The sequence below is a fragment of the Ctenocephalides felis genome, unplaced genomic scaffold (assembly GCF_003426905.1).
Source record: "Ctenocephalides felis isolate EL2017-DRISC unplaced genomic scaffold, ASM342690v1 CF-g0.4_SCAFFOLD_03571, whole genome shotgun sequence".
NCBI lineage: Eukaryota > Metazoa > Arthropoda > Insecta > Siphonaptera > Pulicidae > Ctenocephalides > Ctenocephalides felis.
The window spans coordinates 59,853,631-59,880,828 of record NW_020539725.1 but is presented as its reverse complement, the minus strand read 5'-3'; the positions used below and the strand labels follow the sequence as shown (position 1 = coordinate 59,880,828).

The window sequence follows — 27,198 nt, the reverse complement described above, 5'->3', positions numbered from 1 at the left end:
ATATATACGAGGTCTGTTCAAAAAGTACCCGGAATTTTCGTTTTTTCAAAAAAATATTTATTTATTCGTCTACATTAATGTGGTCCCCTTCAAAGTAGTCCCCCCCAGATATAATACACTTATGCCAGCGTTTTTTCCAATTTTCGAAGCACCCTTGATATTCACTTTTTGATATGTCCTTGAGCACTCTCAGCGATTCGGCCTTTATTTCTTCAATCGAGGAAAACCGCCGTCCTTTCATGGGTCTCTTCAACTTTGGGAATAGGAAAAAGTCACACGGAGCCATATCTGGTGAATTTTTGCACTTTGCAACACTTTATTTCATTTTTTACGCAAAATTTAATACAAATTCTTTGACTTTTTCAATTCTTCCATTGTAAAAATCGCCAAGCTCAGAAAAACACGTCGAACCTTAGCGACCACCACAGACAAAGTAAACAGTGAATATAGCTGAAAATTTCATCATACTTTAGGGGCATGTATACCAACACAATAAAAAAAAAATTTTGACAATCAGACACTCCAGACCCGCGAAATTTAATTATTAGTAATTCCGGGTACTTTTTGAACACACCTCGTATATATATTTATATTTGTATGTATATATATAATAAAATCCGAATATATAATTAGTGATAATACCAAAATGTTCTGCTTTGTGAACATGATTGTTAATTAGCTCGGAATATTGATTTAATACAAATATATATGTATATGTATATATACATATAAATCAAATACAAATGTATATAAATGTATATATACACATATATAAATGTATATATATATATACACATAATAAACGTAACCGGTTTAACAGACTTTATAGTGAAAGTTTATATATGTATTATATATATATATATATATATATATATATATTTCTTGTAATAATTTGTTTTTAAAATACTTTTATATTTTTAATTTAATTTTATTATTTTATTTAATGTTAATTTTTATTTATTTAACACATTTCATTATTATTATTATTGTAACATTAATTATAAAAATTGTAACATTATTTTTTTACAAAGTGCTATTTCTTTCCTCCTTTTTGTTTATCGCTCCCGCTTTATTTTTTGCATTTTTTCTGTTTCCTCTTTTTTCTCTCTTGCTCTATCAATCTCTCTTTTATTTACTATTTCTTGTTATTGTTTTATTTTTAAATTATTTATTTTTCTTTTAATTTAAATTTATTATTTTATTTAATGTTTTATATATACATACTGTTCTTATAGCATAAACATTTTTATATTTTAATCAATTTTTGTTTGTTTTTTATTTTTATAACAATAATTGCAATAATTGTAATAATCAAAATATGATTATCTTTCTCTCTTTTATTATTTATTATTTTTTATATATTATTATTAACTTCCCGTAGGGTAAGTTATAGTAATCGTCCAAAAATCGAAATCAAAAATTTTTACATTTCTCGACGTTTTGAAGGTTTCTGAACATTTTGGCATACTTCAGAAAAAATGGATGTGTGTGTGTGTGTGTGTGTGTGTGTGTGTGTGTGTGTGTGTTTTGTATGTCCGCTTTTTTTCGTCCACGTTTTCGGGCGCACGGATCAACCGATTTGAATGGTTTAAAAAACATTCGATTCCTATTGATAGGGAGATGTGCTGATTAGTTTTTGGCAAAGGCAGGTCCAGCCGTTACGGAGATATGGAGCAAAGAGTGCAAAAAATAGAAAGCGAATTTTTGAGAGAACGGATCAACCGATTTGAATGGTTTAAAAAACACTCGATTCCTATTGATAGGGAGATGTGCTGATTAGTTTTTGGCAAAGGTAGGCCCAGAGGTTTCGGAGTTACAGAGCTAAATTAAAAAAAATGGCTGTTTTTGAGAGAACTAAGCGTCCGATTTAAATGATTCAAAGAACTTTCTGCTTTTTTCAACAAAACAATTGATTTTGGAAAAAAAAATTTTTGTTTCTAATTTTTTTTCAAAAAAATTTTTTTGTAATTTTGGACTAAAAATTCAAAAAATCGCCCAAGCTAAGCACAGTCTAAGCGCCACTCTGGTACAAATGTTTACCCAAGTGCGTTTAGACTGTTTGTGTACTGGAGCACTTTTCCAATTTTGTGAAAATTATTGAAAAATGTGAAAATGCCGCCAAGCTGAGCACAGTATAAGTGAAAATATCGCACAGAATTATTTGCAAATGCGTTTAGACTGTGACTATGCGGGAGCACTTTTTCAATTTTGTGGAAATTTGGCAACTATTTTTTTTTTTTGAAATTTGATTCGAAATGAAATGACGATTGTTAATGTTCTGGAGGTGATAAATTGATTTATTTATGATTAACTTTCCGTAGGGTAAGTTATAGTAATCGCACAAAAATCGAAAATGAAAATTTTTATATATCTTTACGTTTCAAAGGTTTCTGAATATATTGGCATACCTTAGAGAAAATTGATGTATGTGTGTGTACGGATACAAATTTTCGTCGACGATTTCGGGAATCGGGATGAAGCAATTTGAATAATTCAAAAACATTTTACTTGCATTATCAAGATGAAGATTTGATGAAATTTTTATGAATTAGGTCTAGCGGTTTCGGAGATCTAGTAAAAAAAGTAAAAAAAAATAACATTTGGCGGTCAACAATAATCATTAGACATTAGACATATGCACATCAAATTATCAGATATTTTATAGAGATTTTAACAATGAGTATACATTTTGTTAACATTCCTATGGGTTCCGTACCAATGCTTATGCGTTAGACAGCGACGCGGCGCTTACGCGCTTCGATATTTAGTCTCTATGCATTAAAGCAGTACAAAAAATTTCCAAAATATTTCAAAATAAATTTTTCAACAAAAACTTTTGTCAAAAATTTATATAGTTCCTCAAAAATCTATTTTTTTAGAGTAAATTTTTTTAAAAAATGTTAATCTTTTCAAAAAAAAAATAATTTTTGGTACGGGAAGTTCCAGCAATTTGCCTTAAGGCACGATGCCATGCGCCCCACTAGTTTATTAATCTTTTCTCCTTCTTTATTTTGCTATACTAGTTCTCACTTCCTTTTTTTTCTATATCTCTCTTTTTCTTTCACTCTATCTATTTATTTTACTCTATCTTTTTTATTTTTATCTTTCTTGCTCAATCTTTCTTTTCTCTCTTCTTTTTCTTTTACTCTAGTTCTCTCATTCTTTAATTCTTTTATTAATATTGTTATTTTGTTATATTTATTGTATTTATTATTATCTTTTACTTATTGTATTTATTCTACTTTATTGTTTTTCTAGTATTTTTATTTATCAGGAATTTCACTTATTTTACTTATTAATTGTATTATTATTATTATTTGCTTTTATTTTATATTAAATCAACATACTACGGAATTGTTCATTACTGTTACTAGATGTTAATTATTTGGCAGTTGTAACAAATATAGTAATTAAAAAAAAATCCCTTATAGTTAAAATAAACATATATGTATACATATATATATATATATATATATATATATATATAACTAGTCATTTACATTTATATTATTATTATATTAAAATTTTCTTTATTTCTTTTCCAGGATGAGGTCCTAGCAATATCCGAAAAGGTAGTCCTCCGTCTCGAAGACTTAGTAACATGGATGACAGCAGCCGAAGAGGTTCCATGGACCCGAGGCTTGCAAGCAGTGTGGTACCGTCACGGATTGGGGGGCCATCCTAGGTTATTGTTAAATAATAAAGATAACAACAATGAATGTATCAGTAAAACTGAAATCAAAGAGAACACTGAAAACGGTGGCGTCATCTGTGATCAGAAGATGGAAGTCGACGATAAAATCGGTTTGGATACCGGGTAAGAAAGTGAATGATACTAGTGCAATGGTATAATATATAACATATATATATATATATATATATATACTAGCTGACCCGGCAAACGCTGTTTTACCATAAAAATATTTTGCCTCTTTGCAGAAGTTCTTATAATATACCTGATATATTAATAACAATGTTTTATTTTTATTACACAAATTTCTTTACATTTCGATAATTAATTCCAACGAATCATAGTGTTTTGTTTATTTTAATTTTATTTATGTCAAATAGTGAAATATTTTTTAATCAATGAATAAATTAGATTTTAGTCTGAATCAACGCAGTGCCATTATCTGTATATATAATACTTTATATAAATATCAGATTTTTTACTTTTGCATTTAATTTAAAAATATTAAATGTCAATTTCATATATCCAATATGCACTAAATTTTTAAATGCCAAAATATTTCCTTTTTGGTTGAAATTTAATATAATATGATATAATTTATATCTATAATTTGATTGCCAATATTGCCTATAACATAACTTGGAATAATTAATTTATTTGTATCTTATTGAAGTCGTTAAAAATTCATTTTTTATGAACTGTCAGATTTTTTTTATGATTAATTTTAAATTCAATATGTCGCTTTTTTATTGTGATCTATAATGTTTTAATTACTTATCATATAAATTTTCGACTATAAATTGATATTCATACTATCCCTGAAACTAACATGGATAAAGTTCTGAGAAATCAGAGTCCATCTCTATAAAATGTTTGATTTTTGGCACTTTTATTAATTTTTTTTCAATTTTCGTACTGTAAAATAATGGATGATTATTTATCATAATTGTAATATTTACACTATAATTTTAGATGAGTATACTATCTATTTTGGCATAGCAATTAATTTTTTCTTTATTTGAGATCAAGTGAAACATAAATATATTTATTTGATATTTTTCCATAAATATCCGATTTATGACATTGTTTTCAATTACTTTTAATTTATTTTGAATTAGCGAATGTCAAAAAATATAATTAGAATATTCATTAAATATTGTATGTAAACACTATGTCATTTAATAAGTATTATTTATTACTTTGGTGCATGATATGGGTATGAATTTGTAATAAAATATATTCTTTCTGACAAATAGTTAAAAACTTGTTATAATTTTCAAAATTATTTAACATTTCATACTTCCAAAATTAATTCACTCGCATCATGGATTAGTGTAAATCAACGCAGTATCATTATCTAAATATACAATATTTTATATAAATATCAGATTTTTTACTTTTGCATTTAATTTAAATAGTTAATGTCAATTTCATATATCCAATATGCACTAAATTTATAAATGTCAAAATATTTCCTTTTTGGTCGAAAATGATAGTATTTATTTTACAATAATGTATTGTATCTATAATTTGTTTGGCAATATTGCCTATAACATAACTTGGAATAATTTATTTATTTGTTTCCTTCTGAAGTCGTTAAACATTTTTTTTTGTGAAATGTCAAATTTTTGTTTATGATTAATTTTAAATTCAATATGTCTTTGATCTATAAGGTTTTGATGAAGTTTTGGTTTCCGAAATAATTTGGTAAGCTAATCAAATAAATATAAATTGTAAATCTATTTATATAATTATTTTCATAAATATTGACAAATGACATTTAATTTTTTTTCATGTCAACATTTATTTTAATTTTTGCATTGATTTTTAATTAGATTTAAAACTATAAACAGTGATTTTGAATATAGGATTTCATCTAATTTGGATATAAATGTTGGATATATCTATATATGTATATGTTTTTGAAAAAATCAAATACTTTTTTCTCTTATTTTCCATAAATTTTGACATTTGTCATTTTAGTGTTTTGTTTTTTTTTAGTCATTTTCTGTCAAAATTTTTTGAAATTTATAAAAATTATATATTTATATTTTAAATTTGCTTTTCAAAATTTTCTATAACCTAAGTTGGATATATATGCACACGATGAGCCAATAAAATTTAAAATCGGTTTAGCAGTTTGGGCGTCCATCGCAAACCAACATCGTGACACGAGATTTATATATATATATATTTGTTTCAATTAACTTATTTAATTATGAAAAGAGCTATTAAAAACATACTGCCTTAAAAACATACTGGCATTAGTAAAGTGGTCCAAATGTATTGTTTCCTTATCCTTTTTCAGATTGGAGTTTGCTTCAGTAAAGTCTGAGTTTCCCCGAGATGACTTCGGGGTTGATATTGCCAAAAGAAACGAATCGACCAGGTATGTCGAGAAGATTGACAGAATGAGGATTGAGAATGAGTATGTAAAGACCAAATTGGAGGTTATGTACGAGGTTAAGGACTTTAAGGAGTTCAACGGGAAGAGGAATGTTATGTTGTCGCATTCCAAATTGGAGTTGGCTGATGTCGATAAGGAGAAGGAGAATCTGGGTAAGTAGACTAATAAAACAATATGAAATTTTCATGAAAAGTATTTGGATTATTAAATTTTCATAAACACTATTTTGTTTGAACCTTAGTATTCTTACTTCTTATTTAATTGCGATAGAGGAATAAAAACAGATAAATTATAGAGAGATAGAGATAGAAATAAGGAAATATGGCTAATAATTAATAATGAGATAATCCTAAATGCGACATATAATTAAATAGATAGATAAAGACAATTTAATAAAAAGAATATAGTTAGAAAAAAAGAGAAAGAAAGAAATAGGTATAGAAAAAAAGGAAGAAGAAACAGGTACAAGAAAGAGAAAGAAAGATATAGAAATAGAACGAGAAAGAGATAGCGATAGGGCAAGAGAAGGGTAGAAAAAGCGCTAGACAGAGATAGATATAGAAAAATAAAAAAAGAACAAATAAAACAATTTAATTTACTTTAAACGTTATTATTTTACGCTTTTTATTTGTTAATTTTGATTTCTCATTTATTGATTTGACGTCTAAGAAGTTTTACTTCAACAGCAAATATTAAACAAAAGATTCTATTTTATATGATTATTAGTTTGAAGAAAATTCAATTATTATCATTATTAAGGTTCTTCAAACTAATAATTATATTGAGTCGAATTTTTGCAGTTCAATTATTGCAGTTGAAGTAAAACTTCTTAGGCGTCAAATCGATGAATGAAAAATCAATATTAATAAATAAAAAGCGGAAATTATTAACGTTCAAAGAAAATCCTTTTTATGAAAATTCTATATTGATTTAGTGTTTGCTCTCTTTATTTTTCTATCTCTATCTCTGTCTAGCGCTTTTTCTATACCTCTCTCGCTCTATTGCTATCTCTTTCTCGTTCTATACCTATTTCTGTCTTTCTCTTTTTTCTATACCTATCTCTTTCTCCTTTTCCCAACTCTATCTATTTCTTCCTTTTTCTATTTTTTTTATAATTCTCAATCATCTCAATAAATGAGAAACCAAATTATTATTATTTTTTGTCTATTTTTTTCTTCAGATACAATGACGCCAGTAAAACTTTTTAGGCGTCAAAACAATAAATGAGATATCAAAATTAATAAATAAAAAGCGAAAAATAATAAAGTTTGAAGAAAATTAAATTGTTTTATTATTTGCTTCCTTTATTTTATTCTATCTTTGTCTCTGTGTAGCGCTTTTTCTATACCTCTCTCGCTCTATTGCTATCTCTTTCTCGTTCTATACCTATTTCTGTCTTTCTCTTTTTTCTATACCTATCTCTTTCTCATTTTCCCAACTTGTCTATCTTTTCCTTTCCCTGTTTTTTTATAATTATCAATCAAATCAATAAATGAGAAACCAAACTATTATTATTAACTTCCCGTAGGGTAAGTTATAGTAATCGTCCAAAAATCGAAATCAAAAATTTTTACATTTCTCGACGTTTTGAAGGTTTTTGAACATTTTGGCATACTTCAGAAAAAATGGATGTGTGTGTGTGTGTGTGTGTGTGTGTGTGTTTTGTATGTCCGCTTTTTTTCGTCCACGTTTTCGGGCGCACGGATCAACCGATTTGAATGGTTTAAAAAACATTCGATTCCTATTGATAGGGAGATGTGCTGATTAGTTTTTGGCAAAGGTAGGCCCAGAGGTTTCGGAGTTACAGAGCTAAATTTAAAAAAAATGGCTGTTTTTGAGAGAACTAAGCGTCCGATTTAAATGATTCAAAGAACTTTCTGCTTTTTTCAACAAAACAATTGATTTTGGAAAAAAAAATTTTTTGATTCTAATTTTTTTTCAAAAAAATTTTTTTGTAATTTTGGACTAAAAATTCAAAAAATCACCCAAGCTAAGCACAGTCTAAGCGCCACTCTGGTACAAATGTTTACCCAAGTGCGTTTAGACTGTTTGTGTACTGGAGCACTTTTCCAATTTTGTGAAAATTATTGAAAAATGTGAAAATGCCGCCAAGCTGAGCACAGTATAAGTGAAAATATCGCACAGAATTATTTGCAAATGCGTTTAGACTGTGACTATGCTGGAGCACTTTTTCAATTTTGTGGAAATTTGGCAACTATTTTTTTTTTTTGAAATTTGATTCGAAATGAAATGACGATTGTTAATGTTCTGGAGGTGATAAATTGATTTATTTATAATTAACTTTCCGTAGGGTAAGTTATAGTAATCGCACAAAAATCGAAAATGAAAATTTTTATATAACTTTACGTTTCAAAGGTTTCTGAATATATTGGCATACCTTAGAGAAAATTGATGTATGTGTGTGTATGTGTGTGTGTGCGTGCATTTGTGTGTGTTCAGATACAAATTTTCGTCGACGATTTCGGGAATCGGGATGAAGCAATTTGAATAATTCAAAAACATTTTACTTGCATTATCAAGATGAAGATTTGATGAAATTTTTATGAAATTAGGTCTAGCGGTTTCAGAGATCTAGTAAAAAAAGTAAAAAAAAATAACATTTGGCGGTCAACAATAATCATTAGACATTAGACATATGCACATCAAATTATCAGATATTTTATAAAGATTTTAACAATGAGTATACATTTTGTTAACATTCCTATGGGTTCCGTACCAATGCTTATGCGTTAGACAGCGACGCGGCGCTTACGCGCTTCGATATTTAGTCTCTATGCATTAAAGCAGTACGATTGCTTTGAAAAAAAGTTCAGAATTTCCAAAATATTTCAAAATAAATTTTTCAACAAAAAGTAAGTTTTTGTCAAAAATTTATATAGTTCCTCAAAAATCTATTTTTTTTAGAGTAAATTTTTTTAAAAAATGTTAATCTTTTCAAAAAAAAAATAATTTTTGGTACGGGAAGTTCCAGCAATTTGCCTTAAGGCACGATGCCATGCGCCCCACTAGTTTTTTGTCCATTTTGCTCTTTAGATACAATGACGTCAGTAAAACTTCTTAGGCGTCAAAACAATAAATGAGAAATCAAAATTGATAAATAAAAAGTTAAAAATAAGAACGTGAAGTTATTAAAGCTGTAGAAGATCAATCTAGACATAGACAAAACAAATACAAATTTGTTTATTTATTATTTACCAAATTGGCAAAGTTTGGTACATTTCACAAGTGCACTTATAAATGTTACAAAAAATATCATGATTATTGTTTCGATAACAATAATTTCCTAAATGTCAACTGCTCCTCGTTTTTGTCTTCCTCAAAATTCTGCTCAGTTTGGCAGCAGACGTCTATGTAACTCTGAGGACACGGGTGACTAAAATAAAAAAAAGATACATATATAACTACGTGAATAATCAGGAATTTTTTTTATCGTTCATTACCCGTCGATTATTTTCCCTTTGCAAACCCTCCAGTTCATGCAGACGCAGTCGTCGCCGTCCTTTAATTTGTGAATAAGTCGCTCAGCCGGAGCCCGCACTAAAATGTCGCCTTCTTTGATGACGTCATTGTATCTAAAGAAAAAATAGACAAAAAATATTAATAATTTTTTTTATCATTTATTGATTTATATACATTTATAAAAACAGGAAAAGGAAAAAAAATGAAAAAGGTATAGAAAAAGAGAAAAAAAAGAAATAGGTGCAGAACGAGAAAGATATAGCAATAGAGCGAGAGAGGATAGAAAAAGAGACAGAGATAGAAAAATAAAGAAAGAGCAAACAATAGAAAAATACAGTATTTTCATTAAACGTTAATATTTTCCTTTTTTATTTATTAATTTTGATTTCTCTTATATTGATTTGACGCCGAAGAAGTTTTACTTCAACTACAATAATCGAACAGAAAAGTCTATTCAATATAATTTATTATTAGTTTAAAGAACTGTAATAATCTTATTGATTTTCATGATTATTTCGAACTTATTGAAAATTCTTCAAACTAATAATTCAATTGAATAGAATTTTTTGTTCAATATTTGCTGTTGAAGTAAAACTTCTTAGGCGTCATCAAATCAATAAATGAGTAATCAAAATTAACAAATAAAACACGCAAAATATTAACGTTGAAAGAAAATCCTTTTTATGAAAATTCTGTTTACTCTTTCTTTATTTCACTATCTCTGTCTCTGTCTAGCGCTTTTCTATCGCTCTCTCGCTCTATTGCTATCTCTTTCTCGTTCTATTTCTATATCTTTCTCGTTCTATTTCTTTCTCGTTCTATTTTTGTATTTCTATTTCTTTCTCTTTTTCTTAACTATACCCACTCTGTTTTTTCTTGTTTTTTTAATAATTTTTTTTTATATTTCTATCTATGAGTTTTTCCTATTTATATCTCTATCACTCTGTAATATATTTATTAAATTTTATCTCTCTATAAAAATAAATAAAAAGTAGAAGCATTAAGGTTTGAAGAAAATACTTTTTATGAAATTTTCTTTAATTTTATATGTTCTTTGCTCTTATAACTCTTTTTTTTATCTTTTTCTAACGCTTTTCCTTTACCTATTTTTTTCTATCTCTTCAAATTTTTAAATTTTTTTCATTCCATATCTATTTATCCCATACCTATTTAAGTGTCTTTGGATTCTCTCTCTTTTTCTCTCTCATACTCTTCTATCTCACTCTATCTTATATCTATCTCACTCTATCTATATATCTATCTCACTCTATCACAACACACTAAAACAACACAAAATCATCATAAAAAGGATTTACTTTCAACGTTAATATTTTTCCTATTTTTATTTCTCGGAATCATTCGGAAGGATTCGCTACTGTTTGGTTTTTGTTGTACTTAGGTTCATGAACAAAGTATGTTCTATGAAATACGTAGTCCCTTACGAAACAAATTAGCTTTTTTTTCTCTTCCTATAAATATAAATTTTATAGAAAAAAGGGACTCTACTGACGAGCAAACTGATTTCTGAAAGGATTGTTGTAAATTTGCAAGGAAAAAGGGACTCTACTGACTCTTTCTCTTTCTCTAATACATATATTTCAACCCTTTTATATCTTTCTCTGTCTTTCTGCAATAAATCTATATTTCTTTATATCTATCACTATCTCTTTTTCCTATTATTTTCCTCTTTTCCCAATGATAATAAAGTTACTATTTTTTCATTTTTATTTACATATTTCTATTTTACTAACCTGAAATATTCGGAAATTTCCACCGCGTCGTCTTCGGGCTTGTTGTCCTTAAATTGGACGACTTTCAAATGTTTTTCCTCGTCGATATTATTTTTGGGGTCGTCCGATATCAAATTTAGGCCCCATTCTTGGCCAGAGCATAAATTCGAGAGCGTAAGGCCAAGGAGGAATAGTGCGGCCGCCGGTCGAAACATCCTTGAAAAAAAAAAATAGAGATAATATATTATAGGGAAAAACCTGAATATATTGGTCATAAGTGGTAATGAGAAATTAGTCATGGGAATTTTTTAACCGCAAGATAACGAATGGTAAATGAATTTTATTTTTTTATATTAATGTTTATTGTTAGCTCGTTTTTATAGGGTTTGTAGTACTCTCGTTTTTATTGGATTAAAGTATTCTGATATTAAATTTAAATATTACTGATTCGATAAGGGATAAGACATAGTTTAATATAGTTAAATAAATAATTTTAACATATTCTAGTTTAGCACCACAGATTTTAATTTGATTATAAAATTAAGTTGAATAAGTCTGTTATCGATTAAGCACTCTATAATATCTTACTAAAACAACAGAAGGCTTTTATAATTGTCAGATTGTGAAATTTTAGTAAATTACTTATATCACCTCACCCTTCACCGCAACCCTTATATCTAAAAAATAAAAATAAATTACATTTTAATAAATTTTTGGTGAATTTGTTGAAATAAATTTTTATTATGAAAAAGTGGAAGGGGAAAAAAGATATAAAAAAGAGAGAGAGAGGAAAAGATATAGATAGAAATATAGAGAGAAAATAGGATAGATAGAGAGATAAATAGATAGAAAGAGGGAGATAGGTAGATAAATAGAAAGAGACATAGATAGATAGAAAGAGAGAGATAGGTAAATAAATAGAAAGAGACATAAATAGATAGAAAGGGAGAGATCGGTAAATAAATAGAAAGAGACATAGATAGAAAGAGGGAGATAGGTAAATAAATAGAAAGAGACATAAATAGATAGAAAGGGAGAGATCGGTAAATAAATAGAAAGAGACATAGATAGAAAGAGGGAGATAGGTAGATAAATAGAAAGAGACATAAATAGATAGAAAGAGGGAGATAGGTAGATAAATAGAAAGAGACATAGATAGAAAGAGGGAGATAGGTAGATAAATAGAAAGAGACATAAATAGATAGAAAGAGGCAGATAGGTAGATAAATAGAAAGAGACATAGATAGATAGAAAGAGAGATAGGTAAATAAATAGAAAGAGACATAAATAGATAGAAAGGGAGAGATCGGTAAATAAATAGAAAGAGACATAGATAGAAAGAGGGAGATAGGTAAATAAATAGAAAGAGACATAAATAGATAGAAAGAGAGAGATACTTAGTGATAAATAGATAAATTGATAGAGACAAGCTATAAATTAAATTTAATGAAGTGTAATAATACATATTAGTTTAATGATAAAAAAAACAAGCAATACCAATTAGCGTTTCCACAACCCCCGCACTATTCATATATTAATTAATTAATATTAATAATAATTATAATTATTATTACATACGTTTTTAATCTGTTTTGTAGTTTTTTGCTATTGAGATAAGAACTTAGAACAACTAGAACTGTCTGTGAACGAACTAAAACTGATTATTACTTTGCGTGGTCGCCCTCGGATACATATATACATATATACATATATCCATACATACATTTATATAAATACATATATACATTTATATATATATATATATATATATATATATATATATACATACATACATACATGTCTAATTTTATATACAAATGTATATACGTATACATGTGTGTATAGTGTAATATAAACTGGTTTGTTTATATATATGCATATGCATATTATACATGTATATAGGTGTTAGGTTTACATGAAACGAAGCATTGAAGATAAATCCTAGGTCCTCTGGTTTACTCTTCTTGAATTTTGATGAAACTTTAAATGGTGATAGAGTTGACGGTCAAAATGAATTGTTTAAAATTTTAAACATCCTATGAGTAGAGGTTTAATTATAAAAATTAATTAAAGTTTTGAAAAATAGTATCAATGTCTCGATAGCTCAGTCAGTTTAAGCGCTTGCTTCTGCTTTTTGTGCTTGGATGAGAGAGTTAAAAATGATAGCGCGATCTGTTTTTTGAAACTTAACCCTTTCCACTCGCGAATTCCGAGATTTAAATGAATTTTACCACCGGTGGCATCCGGGTGAAAAGGGTTAAATTAATTTTTATAATTAAAACATTTCTTCTAGGACTGTGATATTTTAAAATATAAAAACCTATCAGCAACGAAGGCTTTATCCAAATTGTAGAAGAGTGAACTTGAAGTTCTCCTTGTTAGCACTATATTAATTAAGTTGTAAATTCAAATCTTGAATTCTAAATTATTTTATCTTGAGTATTCTTAAAAAGACATTTATTTGAAATTGAAATGATTCATTTTTGTTATCTTAATTCAAGAGGATGTTTTTATCTGTCTTTCTATATTTCTATCTATCTATTATTATATCTGTATATTACTCTTTCTTGTTCTGACTCCATTTATTTTCTTTTCTGTCTCTTTTCTTTGTTTAAATTCTAGTTCTTCATGTAATTTCTCTTTAGCCTTTTCTCTGTCTATTTGACTTTATCATTTTTTTAGAGAGTTATATATTATCATATCATTATCTCTATCATTTTTTCAGAGGTATATATTATTCTTTCCTTTTCTGTATCTATCTCTTTCCTTTTCTGTATCTGTCTCTTTCCTTCTCTGTCTCTATCTCTTTCCTTTTCTATCTCTATCTCTTTTATTTTCTGTCTCTATCTCTTTCCTTTTCTGTATCTATTTCTTTCCTTTTCTGTATCTGTCTCTTTCCTTCTCTGTCTCTATCTCTTTCCTTTTCTGTCTCTATCTCTTTTATTTTCTATCTCTATCTCTTTTATTTTCTGTCTCTATCTCTTTTATTTTCTGTCTCTATCTCTTTTATTTTCTGTCTCTATCTCTTTCCTTCTCTGTCTCTATCTCTTTCCTTTTCTATCTCTATCTCTTTTATTTTCTGTCTCTATCTCTTTCCTTTTCTATGTCTATTTCTTTCCTTTTCTGTATCTGTCTCTTTCCTTCTCTGTCTCTATCTCTTTCCTTTTCTGTCTCTATCTCTTTTATTTTCTATCTCTATCTCTCTCCTTTATTTTCTGTCTCTATCTCTTTTATTTTCTGTCTCTATCTCTTTTATTTTCTGTCTCTATCTCTTTTATTTTCTGTCTCTATCTCTTTCCTTCTGTCTCCTTTCTTTCTTCATTTATCTAGTTCTTTATCTAATTTCTCTTTTGCCTTTTCTCTAACTCTATTTCCCTCTATCATTTTTTCATAGAGACTATTTTCACTGTTTTTTTATTCGATATCGAAAATGCGTGCGTCATCCAGTCTCCATTCATTTTGCATATTCACATAAAGTCGATCTATTTTTAGCTAGAATTCGAATTAACTAACAAAACTATAAATAGTTTAACAGGATGCTGGAACTATAAACACCGAGTACCTACTACTTACTCGGCGGATAATAATTTAGGTATCTGAGTACTGATTTAGCAAAAACTCCAGGAATAGAAAACTATGCTCTAACTAAATACGTGAAAAATTTCATAAAAGGGACTCTACTGACGAGCAAAGTGAATTCCTTTGCTAAATGAAATATGCATATACTATACATACATGAATACAATGTTGATGGATGAATTCTTTTCTCTTTAATTACATTGAGTTACTCATCAACGGCCTTGTAATGCGAGATTTCATTAACTCATTTGTCTGCATAATATATGTATATATATATATATATATATATATATAATATATATATATATACTCGTATATATATCACAGAAGTCCAACTGCCTAATGTTTTTCATCAATATCGATCGATTTATTAAAATAATGCACCGCGATGCGTTAAGGTAATATATTATATATATATATATATATATTATATATATATATATATATATATATGTTACGGTGGTCCTTAATATGGATGTTTTCGAATTTCCTTGCTCCCAAGGGCTCAAATGCTTCCCAATTGATGAAAAACAATTCTTTAAAAGTTTTTAAAATATCCATATTAAGGACCACCCTAATATATATATCACAGATGTCCAACTACTTACTAATTTTTTGTGAATCATTTAAATATCAATCGATTTACTAAAATATAACACCGCGATGCAATAAGGCAATTTTGCGCACATTTAGATATAAAACGTCTCATTATTATTCATTAACAATGTACAAAAAATGACTCAGGTTTTGTCTTCTATATTCTCTTTTTATTTTCCATAAAATATTTTTGTAATTTTGGATTAAAAATTCAAACTAGTTGGGTGTATGGCATCGTGCTTTAAGGCAAATTGCTGGAACTTCCCGTACCATAACGAAATGTTCGAGGAATACTGAATGTTTTCAAATAGATTATTATTAATATTGTAACATTGTCTAATATTTATAAGAATTATATAAACTGAATTGCAGAGTTGAAATTATTTGTTTAAAGTATATTAGAACTATAGTCAGAATTAAAAATAAAATCTGAATTATTTTCGATATACAAAAAAAAATTTAAAAAAAAAAAAAAAAAGTTGAATTTTTTTTTCCAAAATCAATTATTTTGTTAAGACAAATAGAACGTTCTTTTGAATCATTGCAATCGACGCTTAGTTTTGTGGTTATTAGTTTTTGGCAAAGGCAGGTCCCGCCATTTCGAAGATACAGAGCTAAATGTGCAAAAAATGGCTAGGCATTCACTTTCTGCTTGTATTGACAAAACAATTGCTTTCGAGGATAAAAAATTCTAACATCTTTTTTTATTTTTCATGAAATATTTTTGTAATTTTGGACATTCTAAGCGCCACCCTGAACAAATGTTAACCCAAGTGCGTTTAGACTGCTTATGTACTGGGACACTTTTCCAAACAATTTTGTGAAAACTATTAAAAAATGTGAAAATGCCGCCAAGCTGAGCACAGTATAAGTGAAAATGTCGCACAGAACTATTTGCAAATGCGTTTAGACTGTGACTATGCGGGAGCACTTTTTCAATTTGGTGTAAATTAGGCAACTATTTTTTTTTGAAATTGAATTCAAAATGAAATGACGATTGTTTATGTTCTGGAGATAAATTGATTGATTTATGACTTACATTTATGATTTGATCAGATATAACAAGATAGCAAAAATAATGAAAGTTACAGAGTATTTGTAATAATATATTTGAAAACGTTTAATATGTCTCGAATATTTAATTACGGTACGGGAAGTTTTAGCAATTTGCCTTAAGGCACGATGCCATACACCACTAGTTTTTTTCATTAATGTATTTATCAAAAACGTGCATTCTTTTACACAATCTTAGATTTTGATTAGAGATCTTTCCAATTTTCAAATTGTTTCTTAACTATCAATTTACTCCTTTGTAAGTTGTAAGCCCCATATTGCTAAACATTGCATTAGGGACCAATTTAGCCCTATTGGGTACATTTTTATTACAATTTTTTTTACTTATTTATTTCCTTTCCCCAGCGGAGCCCCAAGAAACCTCAACAAACTCCACCGCCAGTTCCAGAGTAGTCGTCCTCTCTTATTCGAGATACTGCCGGCACCGAGCCTTAGCAAAACGCCTAGAACCTTCGAAAAAATCCCAATCCGATGTCAAACTCGAAAAAGTTTGCACGAAAATGGAGAACATCAAAATCGAAACGTCGTCGTCGGATAGCACAAATCTACAAAGCACTGCCAAACAAATCACTAATAGTCAATTAAAATTAAAACAAGAAGGTTCCGATGAGGATGGTGATGATAAAAGTAAAATTGTTAAGACGGAAAGTGAGGATGATAAAAGTGTCGAGGATGTTAATAAGGCGTTGGCGGAAAGTTTGCTGATGAGCCCGGAGATGCAGGATGCTCTGATACAGGCACTGGGAGGATACGTTGCTGATGACAGGAATACGAAGATACTATTTTGCAGGGTAAGTAGAACAACCAGTTTTATATTATATATATTTACTAGCAAACCCGACGAACTCCGTTTCGCCACCAGATGGTTTCGTGAGAAAGATGAAGAAATTTTTTGTTTGTTTTACATTTGAAAAGGAAAAATTTGATTTGATTGCACAATTTTGATTACAAAAATAAAGTGTTTTTTAGTTGAACTTCTCTAAGTAAATGAAAGTGAATCCGCAGAATATCCGTTTCATTGAAGTGCTCTTTGGTAAACCACATTTTTTGTTTTTCGGTCTGACGTTGTTAACACAAACAAAGCGGATGGTTTTCCAACTCGTATAACTGCCCATGTGAAAAACAATGATTTTCTAAATAATCTATTTGAAATTTATACCGCAAACTTTAAGCGATTGGCCTTGAGACTTGTTATTGCGAACGCAAGGCGAACTGGAAATTGCAATCGTTTGAAGTCAAACGGAAGACCAGTCGGAATCATTGGTATGCCACCAAATCGCCAACAATTTTTGATTGTACGGCGAAATTCAGTGCGTGTACATCATTATTCTTTGCGGCAAGAATTGCTCGTTGACTTAACAAAGCATAATTCTGATAATTCTCACTAATGTCATTACTCGAATTTTTAATTACGGTGCGTGAAGTTCCAGCAGCTTGCATTAAGGCACGATGCCATGCACAATTAATTTTCTTAGCTATAAACCTTGCGGAGCCCGAGACCTTTTCAACGAATGCAAAATTGTCGAAATCGGTTCGTGCGTTCTGGAGTTATATCGTCAGGAAGGAAAACCCGACTTATTTTTATATAATAGATATATTTATATATACTAGCTGACCCGGCGAACGTTGTTTTGCTAAGTAAGGCATATTCTAAACAATTTCTAGAGAATCAAAAATATTAATGCTTTATGTGTATAAGGATGTGTTGTTTGAATGCTATATACAAGGAGGTATTATAAAAACAATAAATCCCATTAGTTTGTCTATAACTTATTTTTTTAAGTTTTATATTACTGAGCTTTTACAAAATTTTCAAATTTCTGCGAGGAGAGATAGAAAATGAATTAAGTATTTATTCTTTGTCTTGCTTTTTTAAAAGTTTCAAGTAACATTCGATGAGTTAAAGTAAATTTAATAAAAAATATATGTAAAGCAGAGCGAGGCACAAAGGTCCAATTTGACTTTGAGCAAATATAAATTATATTGTGAAAAACATAACAATTATATCACAACAAATAACACATTTCAAACCCTACTGACGAGCAAACTTTGATATTTTTTGGAAATAAGAAAGACTGACGAGCAAAATCTGATATTTAAAAAAGAACTTTACTGACAAGCAATTTCTGTCATTTTCCAAAACAAAAAAAATTCTGCTGACAAGCAATTTTTGACATTTTTAAACACAAAAAGAACTCCATTGAAGAGCAAAATCTTATATTTTTTAAACATAAAGAACTGTACTGACGAGCAAATACTAATATTTTTTCATTGAAAAAAGGAACTCTACTGACGAGCATATTCTAAAATTTTAGGGGGAAAAAAACTCTATATTGATGAGCAAATTCTATCATATTTTTTTCAAAAAAAAATATAAATTTCGGACTAGCAAATTCCGACATTTTTATAAACAATTCAACTTTATTGACCAGCAAATTTGAACATTTTTAGAAAAAGAAGAAACTCTTCTGACAAGCTGTAAGTGGCATTTTATAAATAGTGCATTTAAGCTATATTTGTCTACACGCACATTTATAGCTTTTTTGTTAGAAATATATGTGATTTTATATTTTTATAATTTAGTACACATATTAAGAAGTAACATACTAAAATTTTGTAACTCCAATATAACTTTTCATATTTTTAAATATTTTTTAAAATACTCATCAAACCGTGGACTTGCAACTATTGGAAACTAGATATGCAAGAGTGCATTTGTTTGCAAAATTGCACTTTTATAGCTTTTTTTGTTAGAAACATATGTGATTATATATATTTATAATTGAGTACATATATTAGGTAATAACATACTAAAATTTTATAGCTCTAGTATAATATTGTATATTTTAAAACCTTTTTCAAAAGTACTTCTCATATCATATCCAACCGTCGATTCGCAACTAATAAAAATAGAGTATGCACGTGTGCATTGCAATTTTTTAGTTTCTTCTGTTGGAAACATATTTGATTTTATATTTTTATAATTCAGTACACATATTAAGAAATAATATACTATAATTTCATAACTGTATTACAACGTTTTATATTTTTAAAATATATTTCAATTTGTTTTCGTCAAAACGTTTTTGTATATAAATATAACTACAAACAAAACTACATACTACAATTTAATCATAATTAAATAATATTCACGTAAAACATCCTATTAAACGTAATGGAACATCATCTGTCTAAAACATTTGACATTTGACGTATTAGCCACCGTCCATTGTTTCATTCAAATTACGCTTCTACAAAAATTTTCAAATTAAAAATGTAACGTTTCTACGCGGTTTTGAAATAATATCTCACCTTTTGGACTTTCTCTGGATTAGCACGAATTTTCCAAGACTAAGACTGGCCAAATCGGTTTAGCCGTAGGATCATTTTATCGAGAGCTCCATTTTTATATATAAGAAGATAAAATATTTATATAAGTTGGTACTAATGACTAGGCCGACGGTTGTAGTGTAGCAAAACGAGAGAACATAATATATAGGGTAGAGAGCATAATACGTGTAATATAGAACTTAGTGTAATTCGAGTAAATAAATAATCAAAAAAACATTTGGTTTTAATAGACACGATTAGAGTTAACATATATTTTTTTGTTTTTTTAGGAAACTTTCTCCTACCCAGATTTGGAAACCCACGAAATGCTCTGCAACCACCTAGCACCAAAATTAAAGGGTCGTCCACGTGGCAGACGCAAAAAACAAATCCTTCCAGTTTATAATTCGACGAAAAAAAGACAATTGTTGTCCGTTAACAGTGACAAGAACAAGGGCCGAAAGGGCCATCAAGACGATGACGACGAGAGGAGGATGTTACAAATGTTGGCAGGGCTCTCGGACAGTGGCGGCGAAATGAGTGGCCCTGATGGTGCAGGGGATAGTGATGATATGGGGTCTGAGCATATGCCTTGTGCAGCCACTGTGGTAAGATAAATGACTGATGAAATTCATTTTTTATGTTAAAATAATTTGTGTTGATAAAAATGTATTTTGTAGGCTCGTATGAGTACAGGGGGCGGCAGACGGGGTCTTCGGTGTAATAGTCGTAAACCTGTCAAGAATAATGCAGTGATAACGCCTACAGGTAATTACTTCATATATATATATATATATATATATATATATATATATATATATATATATATACTAGATCAACCGACAGACGTTGTTCTGTACCCACCTCTACGTTTTTTTAATATCCTATACTAATAATTACCGTTCAGTTAAAAATAACAATTATTCTTTTTCAAATTACTATTTACACCAATATATGAGTGATGTTAAATGTAGAACTGCTTCAAACAAAATGATGATTCTCAATTCCCACAGTTAACACTTTAATTATCTATTTAACAAATATGTTCAATAAAATTGTATATTAAAAATTATACACTGCGATTTAAAGAACAAATTTATTTCCATTACCTCAATTTATTTTAATGTCAAGAGTTATCCAATATTTTTAGTCATACCTGTGTAGATGTAGGTGTATAAATAAATGTGTTTTTGTTTATTCACGACTAAAACTTTGATTGATTTTCCAAATTTATCACACAAAAATTTAATCGTCTGTGGTTTGTAGCATAAGATATACGTGTTGGAAATTGAACTATTTTAAACAGTATAACAAATTCAGAATGAATTAATATATAGTATCTGCTATAAGGGTACAATGTCACCTTCGATTTTTCTACCTAAAATAATTGCTTCAATAATGCTGCCTATAATTTTTATAATTTCGTACTGTATATTAATTGTTTTCAGTAATATTATCTAAATTATATTTTTCTTAATAATAATTCGATATACATTATTACTTGATAAATGAATTAATTTATCAAATCCTGTTCACATGTGCTCTATTCAACTTACGATCAATGAAATTAGTGCAGTAAATGGAGACGAAAAAGAGTTTAACCTGTGGACTTTTTTACTGTGCTCCAATTTGCATGATATTTTGAAATCTCTTGAACCAAAATGAAATAGATTAATTTTAATTTTGGTGGAAATGGATTAATTTTAATTTTGGTGGAAATGGCACTCATAAAACTATTTTATTTGAATGAAAACAAAACATACCTTTAACGGTACTCATTTTGAAGCTTATTTTGAGCACTATAAAACCCCATAGAATATATAAAATATTACACTTCACTGCTAGACGACTTCAAATACAACAATTAAATCTCTAACGACTTTGCTTTTTCATATCTATATTAATATTGTTCCTAGGACACGTTATAAAACACCGATTTATTAGGATTTTAATTGATATAATTTTGTTCTTGACATGATTTTCGTTAAGATGTATATTTTTGGAAATATTTGCCAAAAACGATGAAAAACGCCAAAAAGAAGTGAATTTTCTGTAGCCAGTAATTCGAAACGTATTTGCTTTTTTGAAAAACATTATGAAACATTTTTTCTTATAATTAGTTCTTTTATCGATGTCCGACGTTATTTTGAAAAAAGTAAAATTACACCACTGAAAAGAAATGTCATCCCCCCGGGAAGTGGCAAAGAAGTCTAAATTATTTTCACTTTTAAACTTAAGAGTAAGATGAACCTAATTCCAAAATTCATGCAAATTGGAGCACAGTAAAAAAAAATCAGATCCAAAACACTCCATTGACTTGAGTAAATATTCCGTATCCAATGGCAAAAATATGAAAATATGAAACTTCTAAATATTTTTTGAATAAGTAAATTTGTTTTTGTATTGTTATTTAGTAAAGTAAGGCAAAACACGACTGCATTAGTTAAAAAATAATCTGTCAAATTGAATTATAGGCTAAGTTTGATGTGCAATCACTGACAGACGCATGTTGACTGTAAATCTTATATTATTTTAATTTTTGGCACATCCCAGCTGCTTTTCGGCAATAATAATGTAGACATTACATTTTTCTTATTCATAATCATAAATATATTATATTTTAATATTGTCTTAGCCTATAAGTGAATAGAAATGTTTGGCAAATGACAGTCTTCATTTGTTTTTAATGTCAAACTATGCCTTAAATATTTTCAAGGTCAAACAATGATAAGCGGTTTTTTGTAATTTTTTCCATTCATTTCTACAATCTAACTATATTTCTATGAATCGAAAAAATCCTAGAAAATTTCCCGAACTAACTTCAGGAAGATTTATCGAAATCCGAATAATCGTTTAGGAGGAGTATATTTACATACACCATTACAGAATATTTATTATTATTTATAATAAATCATAAGAATAACATAAGGATAATATATTATTTTATATCTTATATAAATATTAGAATAATCTTATAATAAATATTCTGTGTTAATAATAATAAATATTCTGTAATGGTGTATGTAAATATACTCCTCCCAAACGATTATTCGGATTTCGATAAATCTTTCTGAAGTTTGTTAAGGGAATTTTCTAGGATTGAAATTTATAAGATATATAATTTCTATCCTTTATCCCCAGGTTCTCGGAAACGTAAACAAAGTGATAACAGCTACATCGACAACCTCAACAATACAGACGATGAGGACTCGAACAGTTCCGAATTGAGTCCCGAGTTGGAGCAAAAGGCAAGAGAGAACTTTGAACAAAGACTGAGAGACTTCAATCGAGATGCCATGATGGACGGATACAGCAACGAGAAACACATTAATTCCAGTGGCGGTCTTCAGGGGTCACCAACAATACCACGGGTACTAAGATGACTGCACTTATGGGGGATGGAAAGAAACGTGAGTGGAAAAATAAACTAGTGGTGTATGGCTATATATGTAGAAACTTTTATTGGAGGTCTTTAGATCGATCCTTGTGCTACGCCCAGACCCATAATTTGACATAAAAGCTTTACAACAACTCGGTATACTTGAGAGTTATATTTGTTGGTAAATAATTATTGTTATAAATAGATTCAAACTTAAAATAGATTTTTAAGAAAAAAAATTAATGAAACAGATTTGAACCAATTTGAAAATAATACATAATTTAAACTTACGTCAGTAGATTTTTTTTCTATAAATCGAAATATAGTTTGATCACCAGTAAAGTCTTTTTGGAATTGAAATTTAGTTTGCTCGTCAGTAGAGTCCTAAGAGTAAGAGCTGAAGAAGCTCTTTTGTATGATAAAGAAAAGAATATATAGATAAAGAAAATTGCCTATTGGCAAGTTGTTTTGTTTTGAAACATTAGAGATAGTTAAGTCTCTTGATTTGTCCGAAAGTGTTCATTAAAAGTAAAGTAGTTATGAAATTTGTATTATAGCTAGTGGGGCGCATGGCATAGTGCCTTAAGGCAAATTGCTGGAACTTCCCGTACCGTAATGAATTATATTCGAGAAATTTTAAACGTTTTCAAATAGATTATTACAAATACTGTAATTGTTTCATTATTTTTGCTATCTTAATTGTTATATCTGAGCAAATCAAATGTAAATATCAATTTATTTGCATAAAATTGAAAAAGTTCTCCCATATAGTCACAGTCTAAACGCATTTGCAAATGATTCTGTGCGACATTTTCACTTATACTGTGCTTAGCGTGGCGGCATTTATAAGAACTAAAATGATTGTTGTTAAATTGAGGAGGCTACATTTTAATATCGAACCAGTTCGATTTTTATTCATTTGTTTATAAGTTCTAAACGAAATGTCCGATTGTTTTGTAATATTTAGCAAATTTATAGCCAATTAAATTTTCTACAACTTTTATTAATAACAAAATTTTGTATCTCTTATCCTTTTACCCAAAATTTGCGATGAAACAGGTTGTTGTTAAATTTTGGAGGTTGCATCAGTATATCTTGCTTCGTACTTTTGAACCGGCTCGATTTGTATTTATTTCTTTATAACTTCTAAACGAAATGCCCCACCATTTTGCAATATTCAGCAAATTTATAGCCAATTAAATTATCTACAACTTTTATTAACAACAGAAATTGGTATCGTTTGTCCTTTTATCAAAAATTGACAATGAAACAGGTAGTTGCTAAAGTTTGGAGGTTACAACATAGCACACATATATCTTACTCTGTCACTGTCACACTGTCAGGTATATGTTGCTCTTTTTCGCACTAGTGTTTTATATATTTCTTTCTCTCATTTTCTCACTATATACTGTTGTCTCTTTTGCGCACCAAAACGGATTCTACATCACATCGCGACTTAAGAAGTTTTACTTCAAAAATAAAATTCTATTTTACTAATTTATACATCGCCAACCTAAGAAGTTCTACTTCAAAATTCAAATGTAAATCATAAATCAATCAATTTATCTCTAGAACATTAACAATCGTCATTGTCAGTTGCCTAATTTGCTTAGACTGTGCTTAGCCTGGGTAATTTTTTGAATTTTTAATCCAAAATTACAAAAATGTTTGTTGAGCAGGTAAAAAAGAGACTTTACTGACGAGCTAGAAAATAAAGAAAGGACACCATTAACGAGCAAATTCAGACAGTTTTATTACAAAAGAAACTCTACTGATGAGCAAATTTATATATTTTTTTTAAAAAAAAAGAACTTTACTGACGAACAAATCTAGACCCTTTTGTAAAAAAGAAAAGATTTCTATGACCGCGAAAATTTATAAAAATAGAGTAAAAATATTATTTCTATTATTATTTTTATTATTATAAAACATTTTTCAATAGTTTTCACAATTTTTTTAATCTGACTCTACTGACGAATGAATCTAAGGAAGTTTTACTTCAAAAATTTTAGATAGTATTTTTATGACATGTGAGGTTTCGTTTGAAAGATCTTCTCGAATAGAAACTGAATACTGATATTAACCATGTGATTAGTCCACAAAATATTCACTTTTTACGAATTTGTAGCTGAGCAGTCTGAAGAAGTTTTACTTCAATAATTTTATATTGTGTTTTTATGGCATATGGGGTATCGTTTGAAAGGTCTTTTTGAATAGATTCCGAATATTAACTAGCTGTAAGTGGAATTCTGTCTTAAGGCAATTAAGGCATCGTGCCTTAAGGCAAATTGCTGGAACTTCCCGTGCCAAAAATTATTATTTTTTTTAAAAACGATTAACATTTTGCAAAAAATTTTACTTCGAAAAAATAAGATTTTTTAGAAATTTTAAATTGGACAAAAAATAACTTTTTTTTTGAAAAAAAATTTTTTTTTTAAAAAAATTTTAAACAATTTTTTTTATAAAAAATTTTTTTGGAAAAAATGTTATCTTCATTTTGATATATTTTGGAAGATCTGAACTTTTTTTCAAAGCAATCGTACTGCTTTAACAGCATAGAGACAAAATATAAAGCGCGTAAGCGCCGCGTCGCTGTCTAACGGAAAAACATTGGTACGGAACCCATAGGAATGTAAACAAAACTCATACTTATTGTTAAAATCTCAATAAAATATCTGATAATTTGATATGCATATGTCTAATGTCTAATGATTATTGTTGACCGCCAAATGTTATTTTTTTTTAGTTTTTTTTACTAGATCTCCGAAATTTACACAAAATTGAAAAAGTGCTCCCGCATAGTCACAGTCTAAACGCATTTGCAAATAATTCTGTGCGACATTTTCACTTATACTGTGCTCAGCTTGGCGGCATTTTCACATTTTTCAATAATTTTCACAAAATTGGAAAAGTGCTCCAGTACACAAACAGTCTAAACGCACTGGGGTAAACATTTGTACCAGAGTGGCGCTAGACTGTGCTTAGCTTGGGTGATTTTTTGAATTTTTAATCCAAAATTACAAAAAAAAATTTTGAAAAAAAAATTGGAAACAAAAAAATTTTTTTTTCCAAAATTAATTATTTTGTTGAAAAAAGCAAGAAAGAAAGTTCTGAATCATTTAAATCGGACGCTTAGTTCTCTCAAAAACAGCCATTTTTTTAAATTTAGCTCTGTATCTCCGAAACCTCTGGGCCTACCTTTGCCAAAAACGAATCAGCACATCTCCCTATCAATAGGAATCGATAGTTTTTTAAACCATTCAAATCGGTTGATCCGTTCTCTCAAAAACTCGCTTTCTATTTTTTGCACTCTTTGCTCCATATCTCCGTAACGGCTGGACCTGCCTTTGCCAAAAACTAATCAGCACATCTCCCTATCAATAGGAATCGAATGTTTTTTAAACCATTCAAATCGGTTGATCCGTGCGCCCGAAAACGTGGACGAAAAAACGCGGACATGCAAAAACACACACACACACACCACACACACACACACACACATCCATTTTTTCTGAGGTATGCCAAAATGTTCAGAAACCTTCAAAACGTCGAGAAATGTAAAAATTTTTGATTCCGATTTTTGGACGATTACTATAACTTACCCTACGGGAAGTTAAAAATAACTGTATGGTTTGTTCATAAAATATCCACTTGTAATGAATTTGTAGCTGAGGAGTCTAAAGAAGTTTTACTTCAAAAATTTTACATTGTATTTTATATGACATGTTGGGTATCGTTTAAAAGGTCTCGAGGTGTATAATACGATTTATTATATTTTAAGTATCTAATTTAAATTTGCGCGTCAGTAGAGTCCCTTTTTTATTTTTTCAGAACTAAATTTAAATTTGTTTTGTGTCAACACGAACTGGTTGCAAGTTGCAACTTCCAAATATGTGTAAATAATCGACAGAAATAAACAGAAAATTCGAAA

General features: G+C 28.8%; 2 protein-coding genes across 2 annotated transcripts in view; one reads left to right on the top strand and one right to left on the bottom strand.

Annotated features, from left to right (window-relative positions):
* The window catches only part of LOC113386397, a 108,530-nt gene extending 85,244 nt beyond the window's left edge, over positions 1-23,286 (top strand). Inside the window, exons 5-10 of the mRNA XM_026624178.1 lie at positions 3,546-3,817; positions 6,000-6,250; positions 16,904-17,349; positions 20,179-20,496; positions 20,569-20,656; positions 23,030-23,286. Coding sequence (XP_026479963.1) covers positions 3,546-3,817; positions 6,000-6,250; positions 16,904-17,349; positions 20,179-20,496; positions 20,569-20,656; positions 23,030-23,271 — 1,617 coding nt within the window. The 3' untranslated portion in view covers positions 23,272-23,286. The remainder of the gene's footprint in view (positions 1-3,545; positions 3,818-5,999; positions 6,251-16,903; positions 17,350-20,178; positions 20,497-20,568; positions 20,657-23,029) is intronic.
* A 74-nt stretch (positions 23,287-23,360) lies between these two features.
* Positions 23,361-27,198, bottom strand: part of LOC113386396 — a 10,992-nt gene continuing 7,154 nt past the window's right edge. The window contains exon 5 of the mRNA XM_026624177.1: positions 23,361-23,428. Coding sequence (XP_026479962.1) covers positions 23,361-23,428 — 68 coding nt within the window. The remainder of the gene's footprint in view (positions 23,429-27,198) is intronic.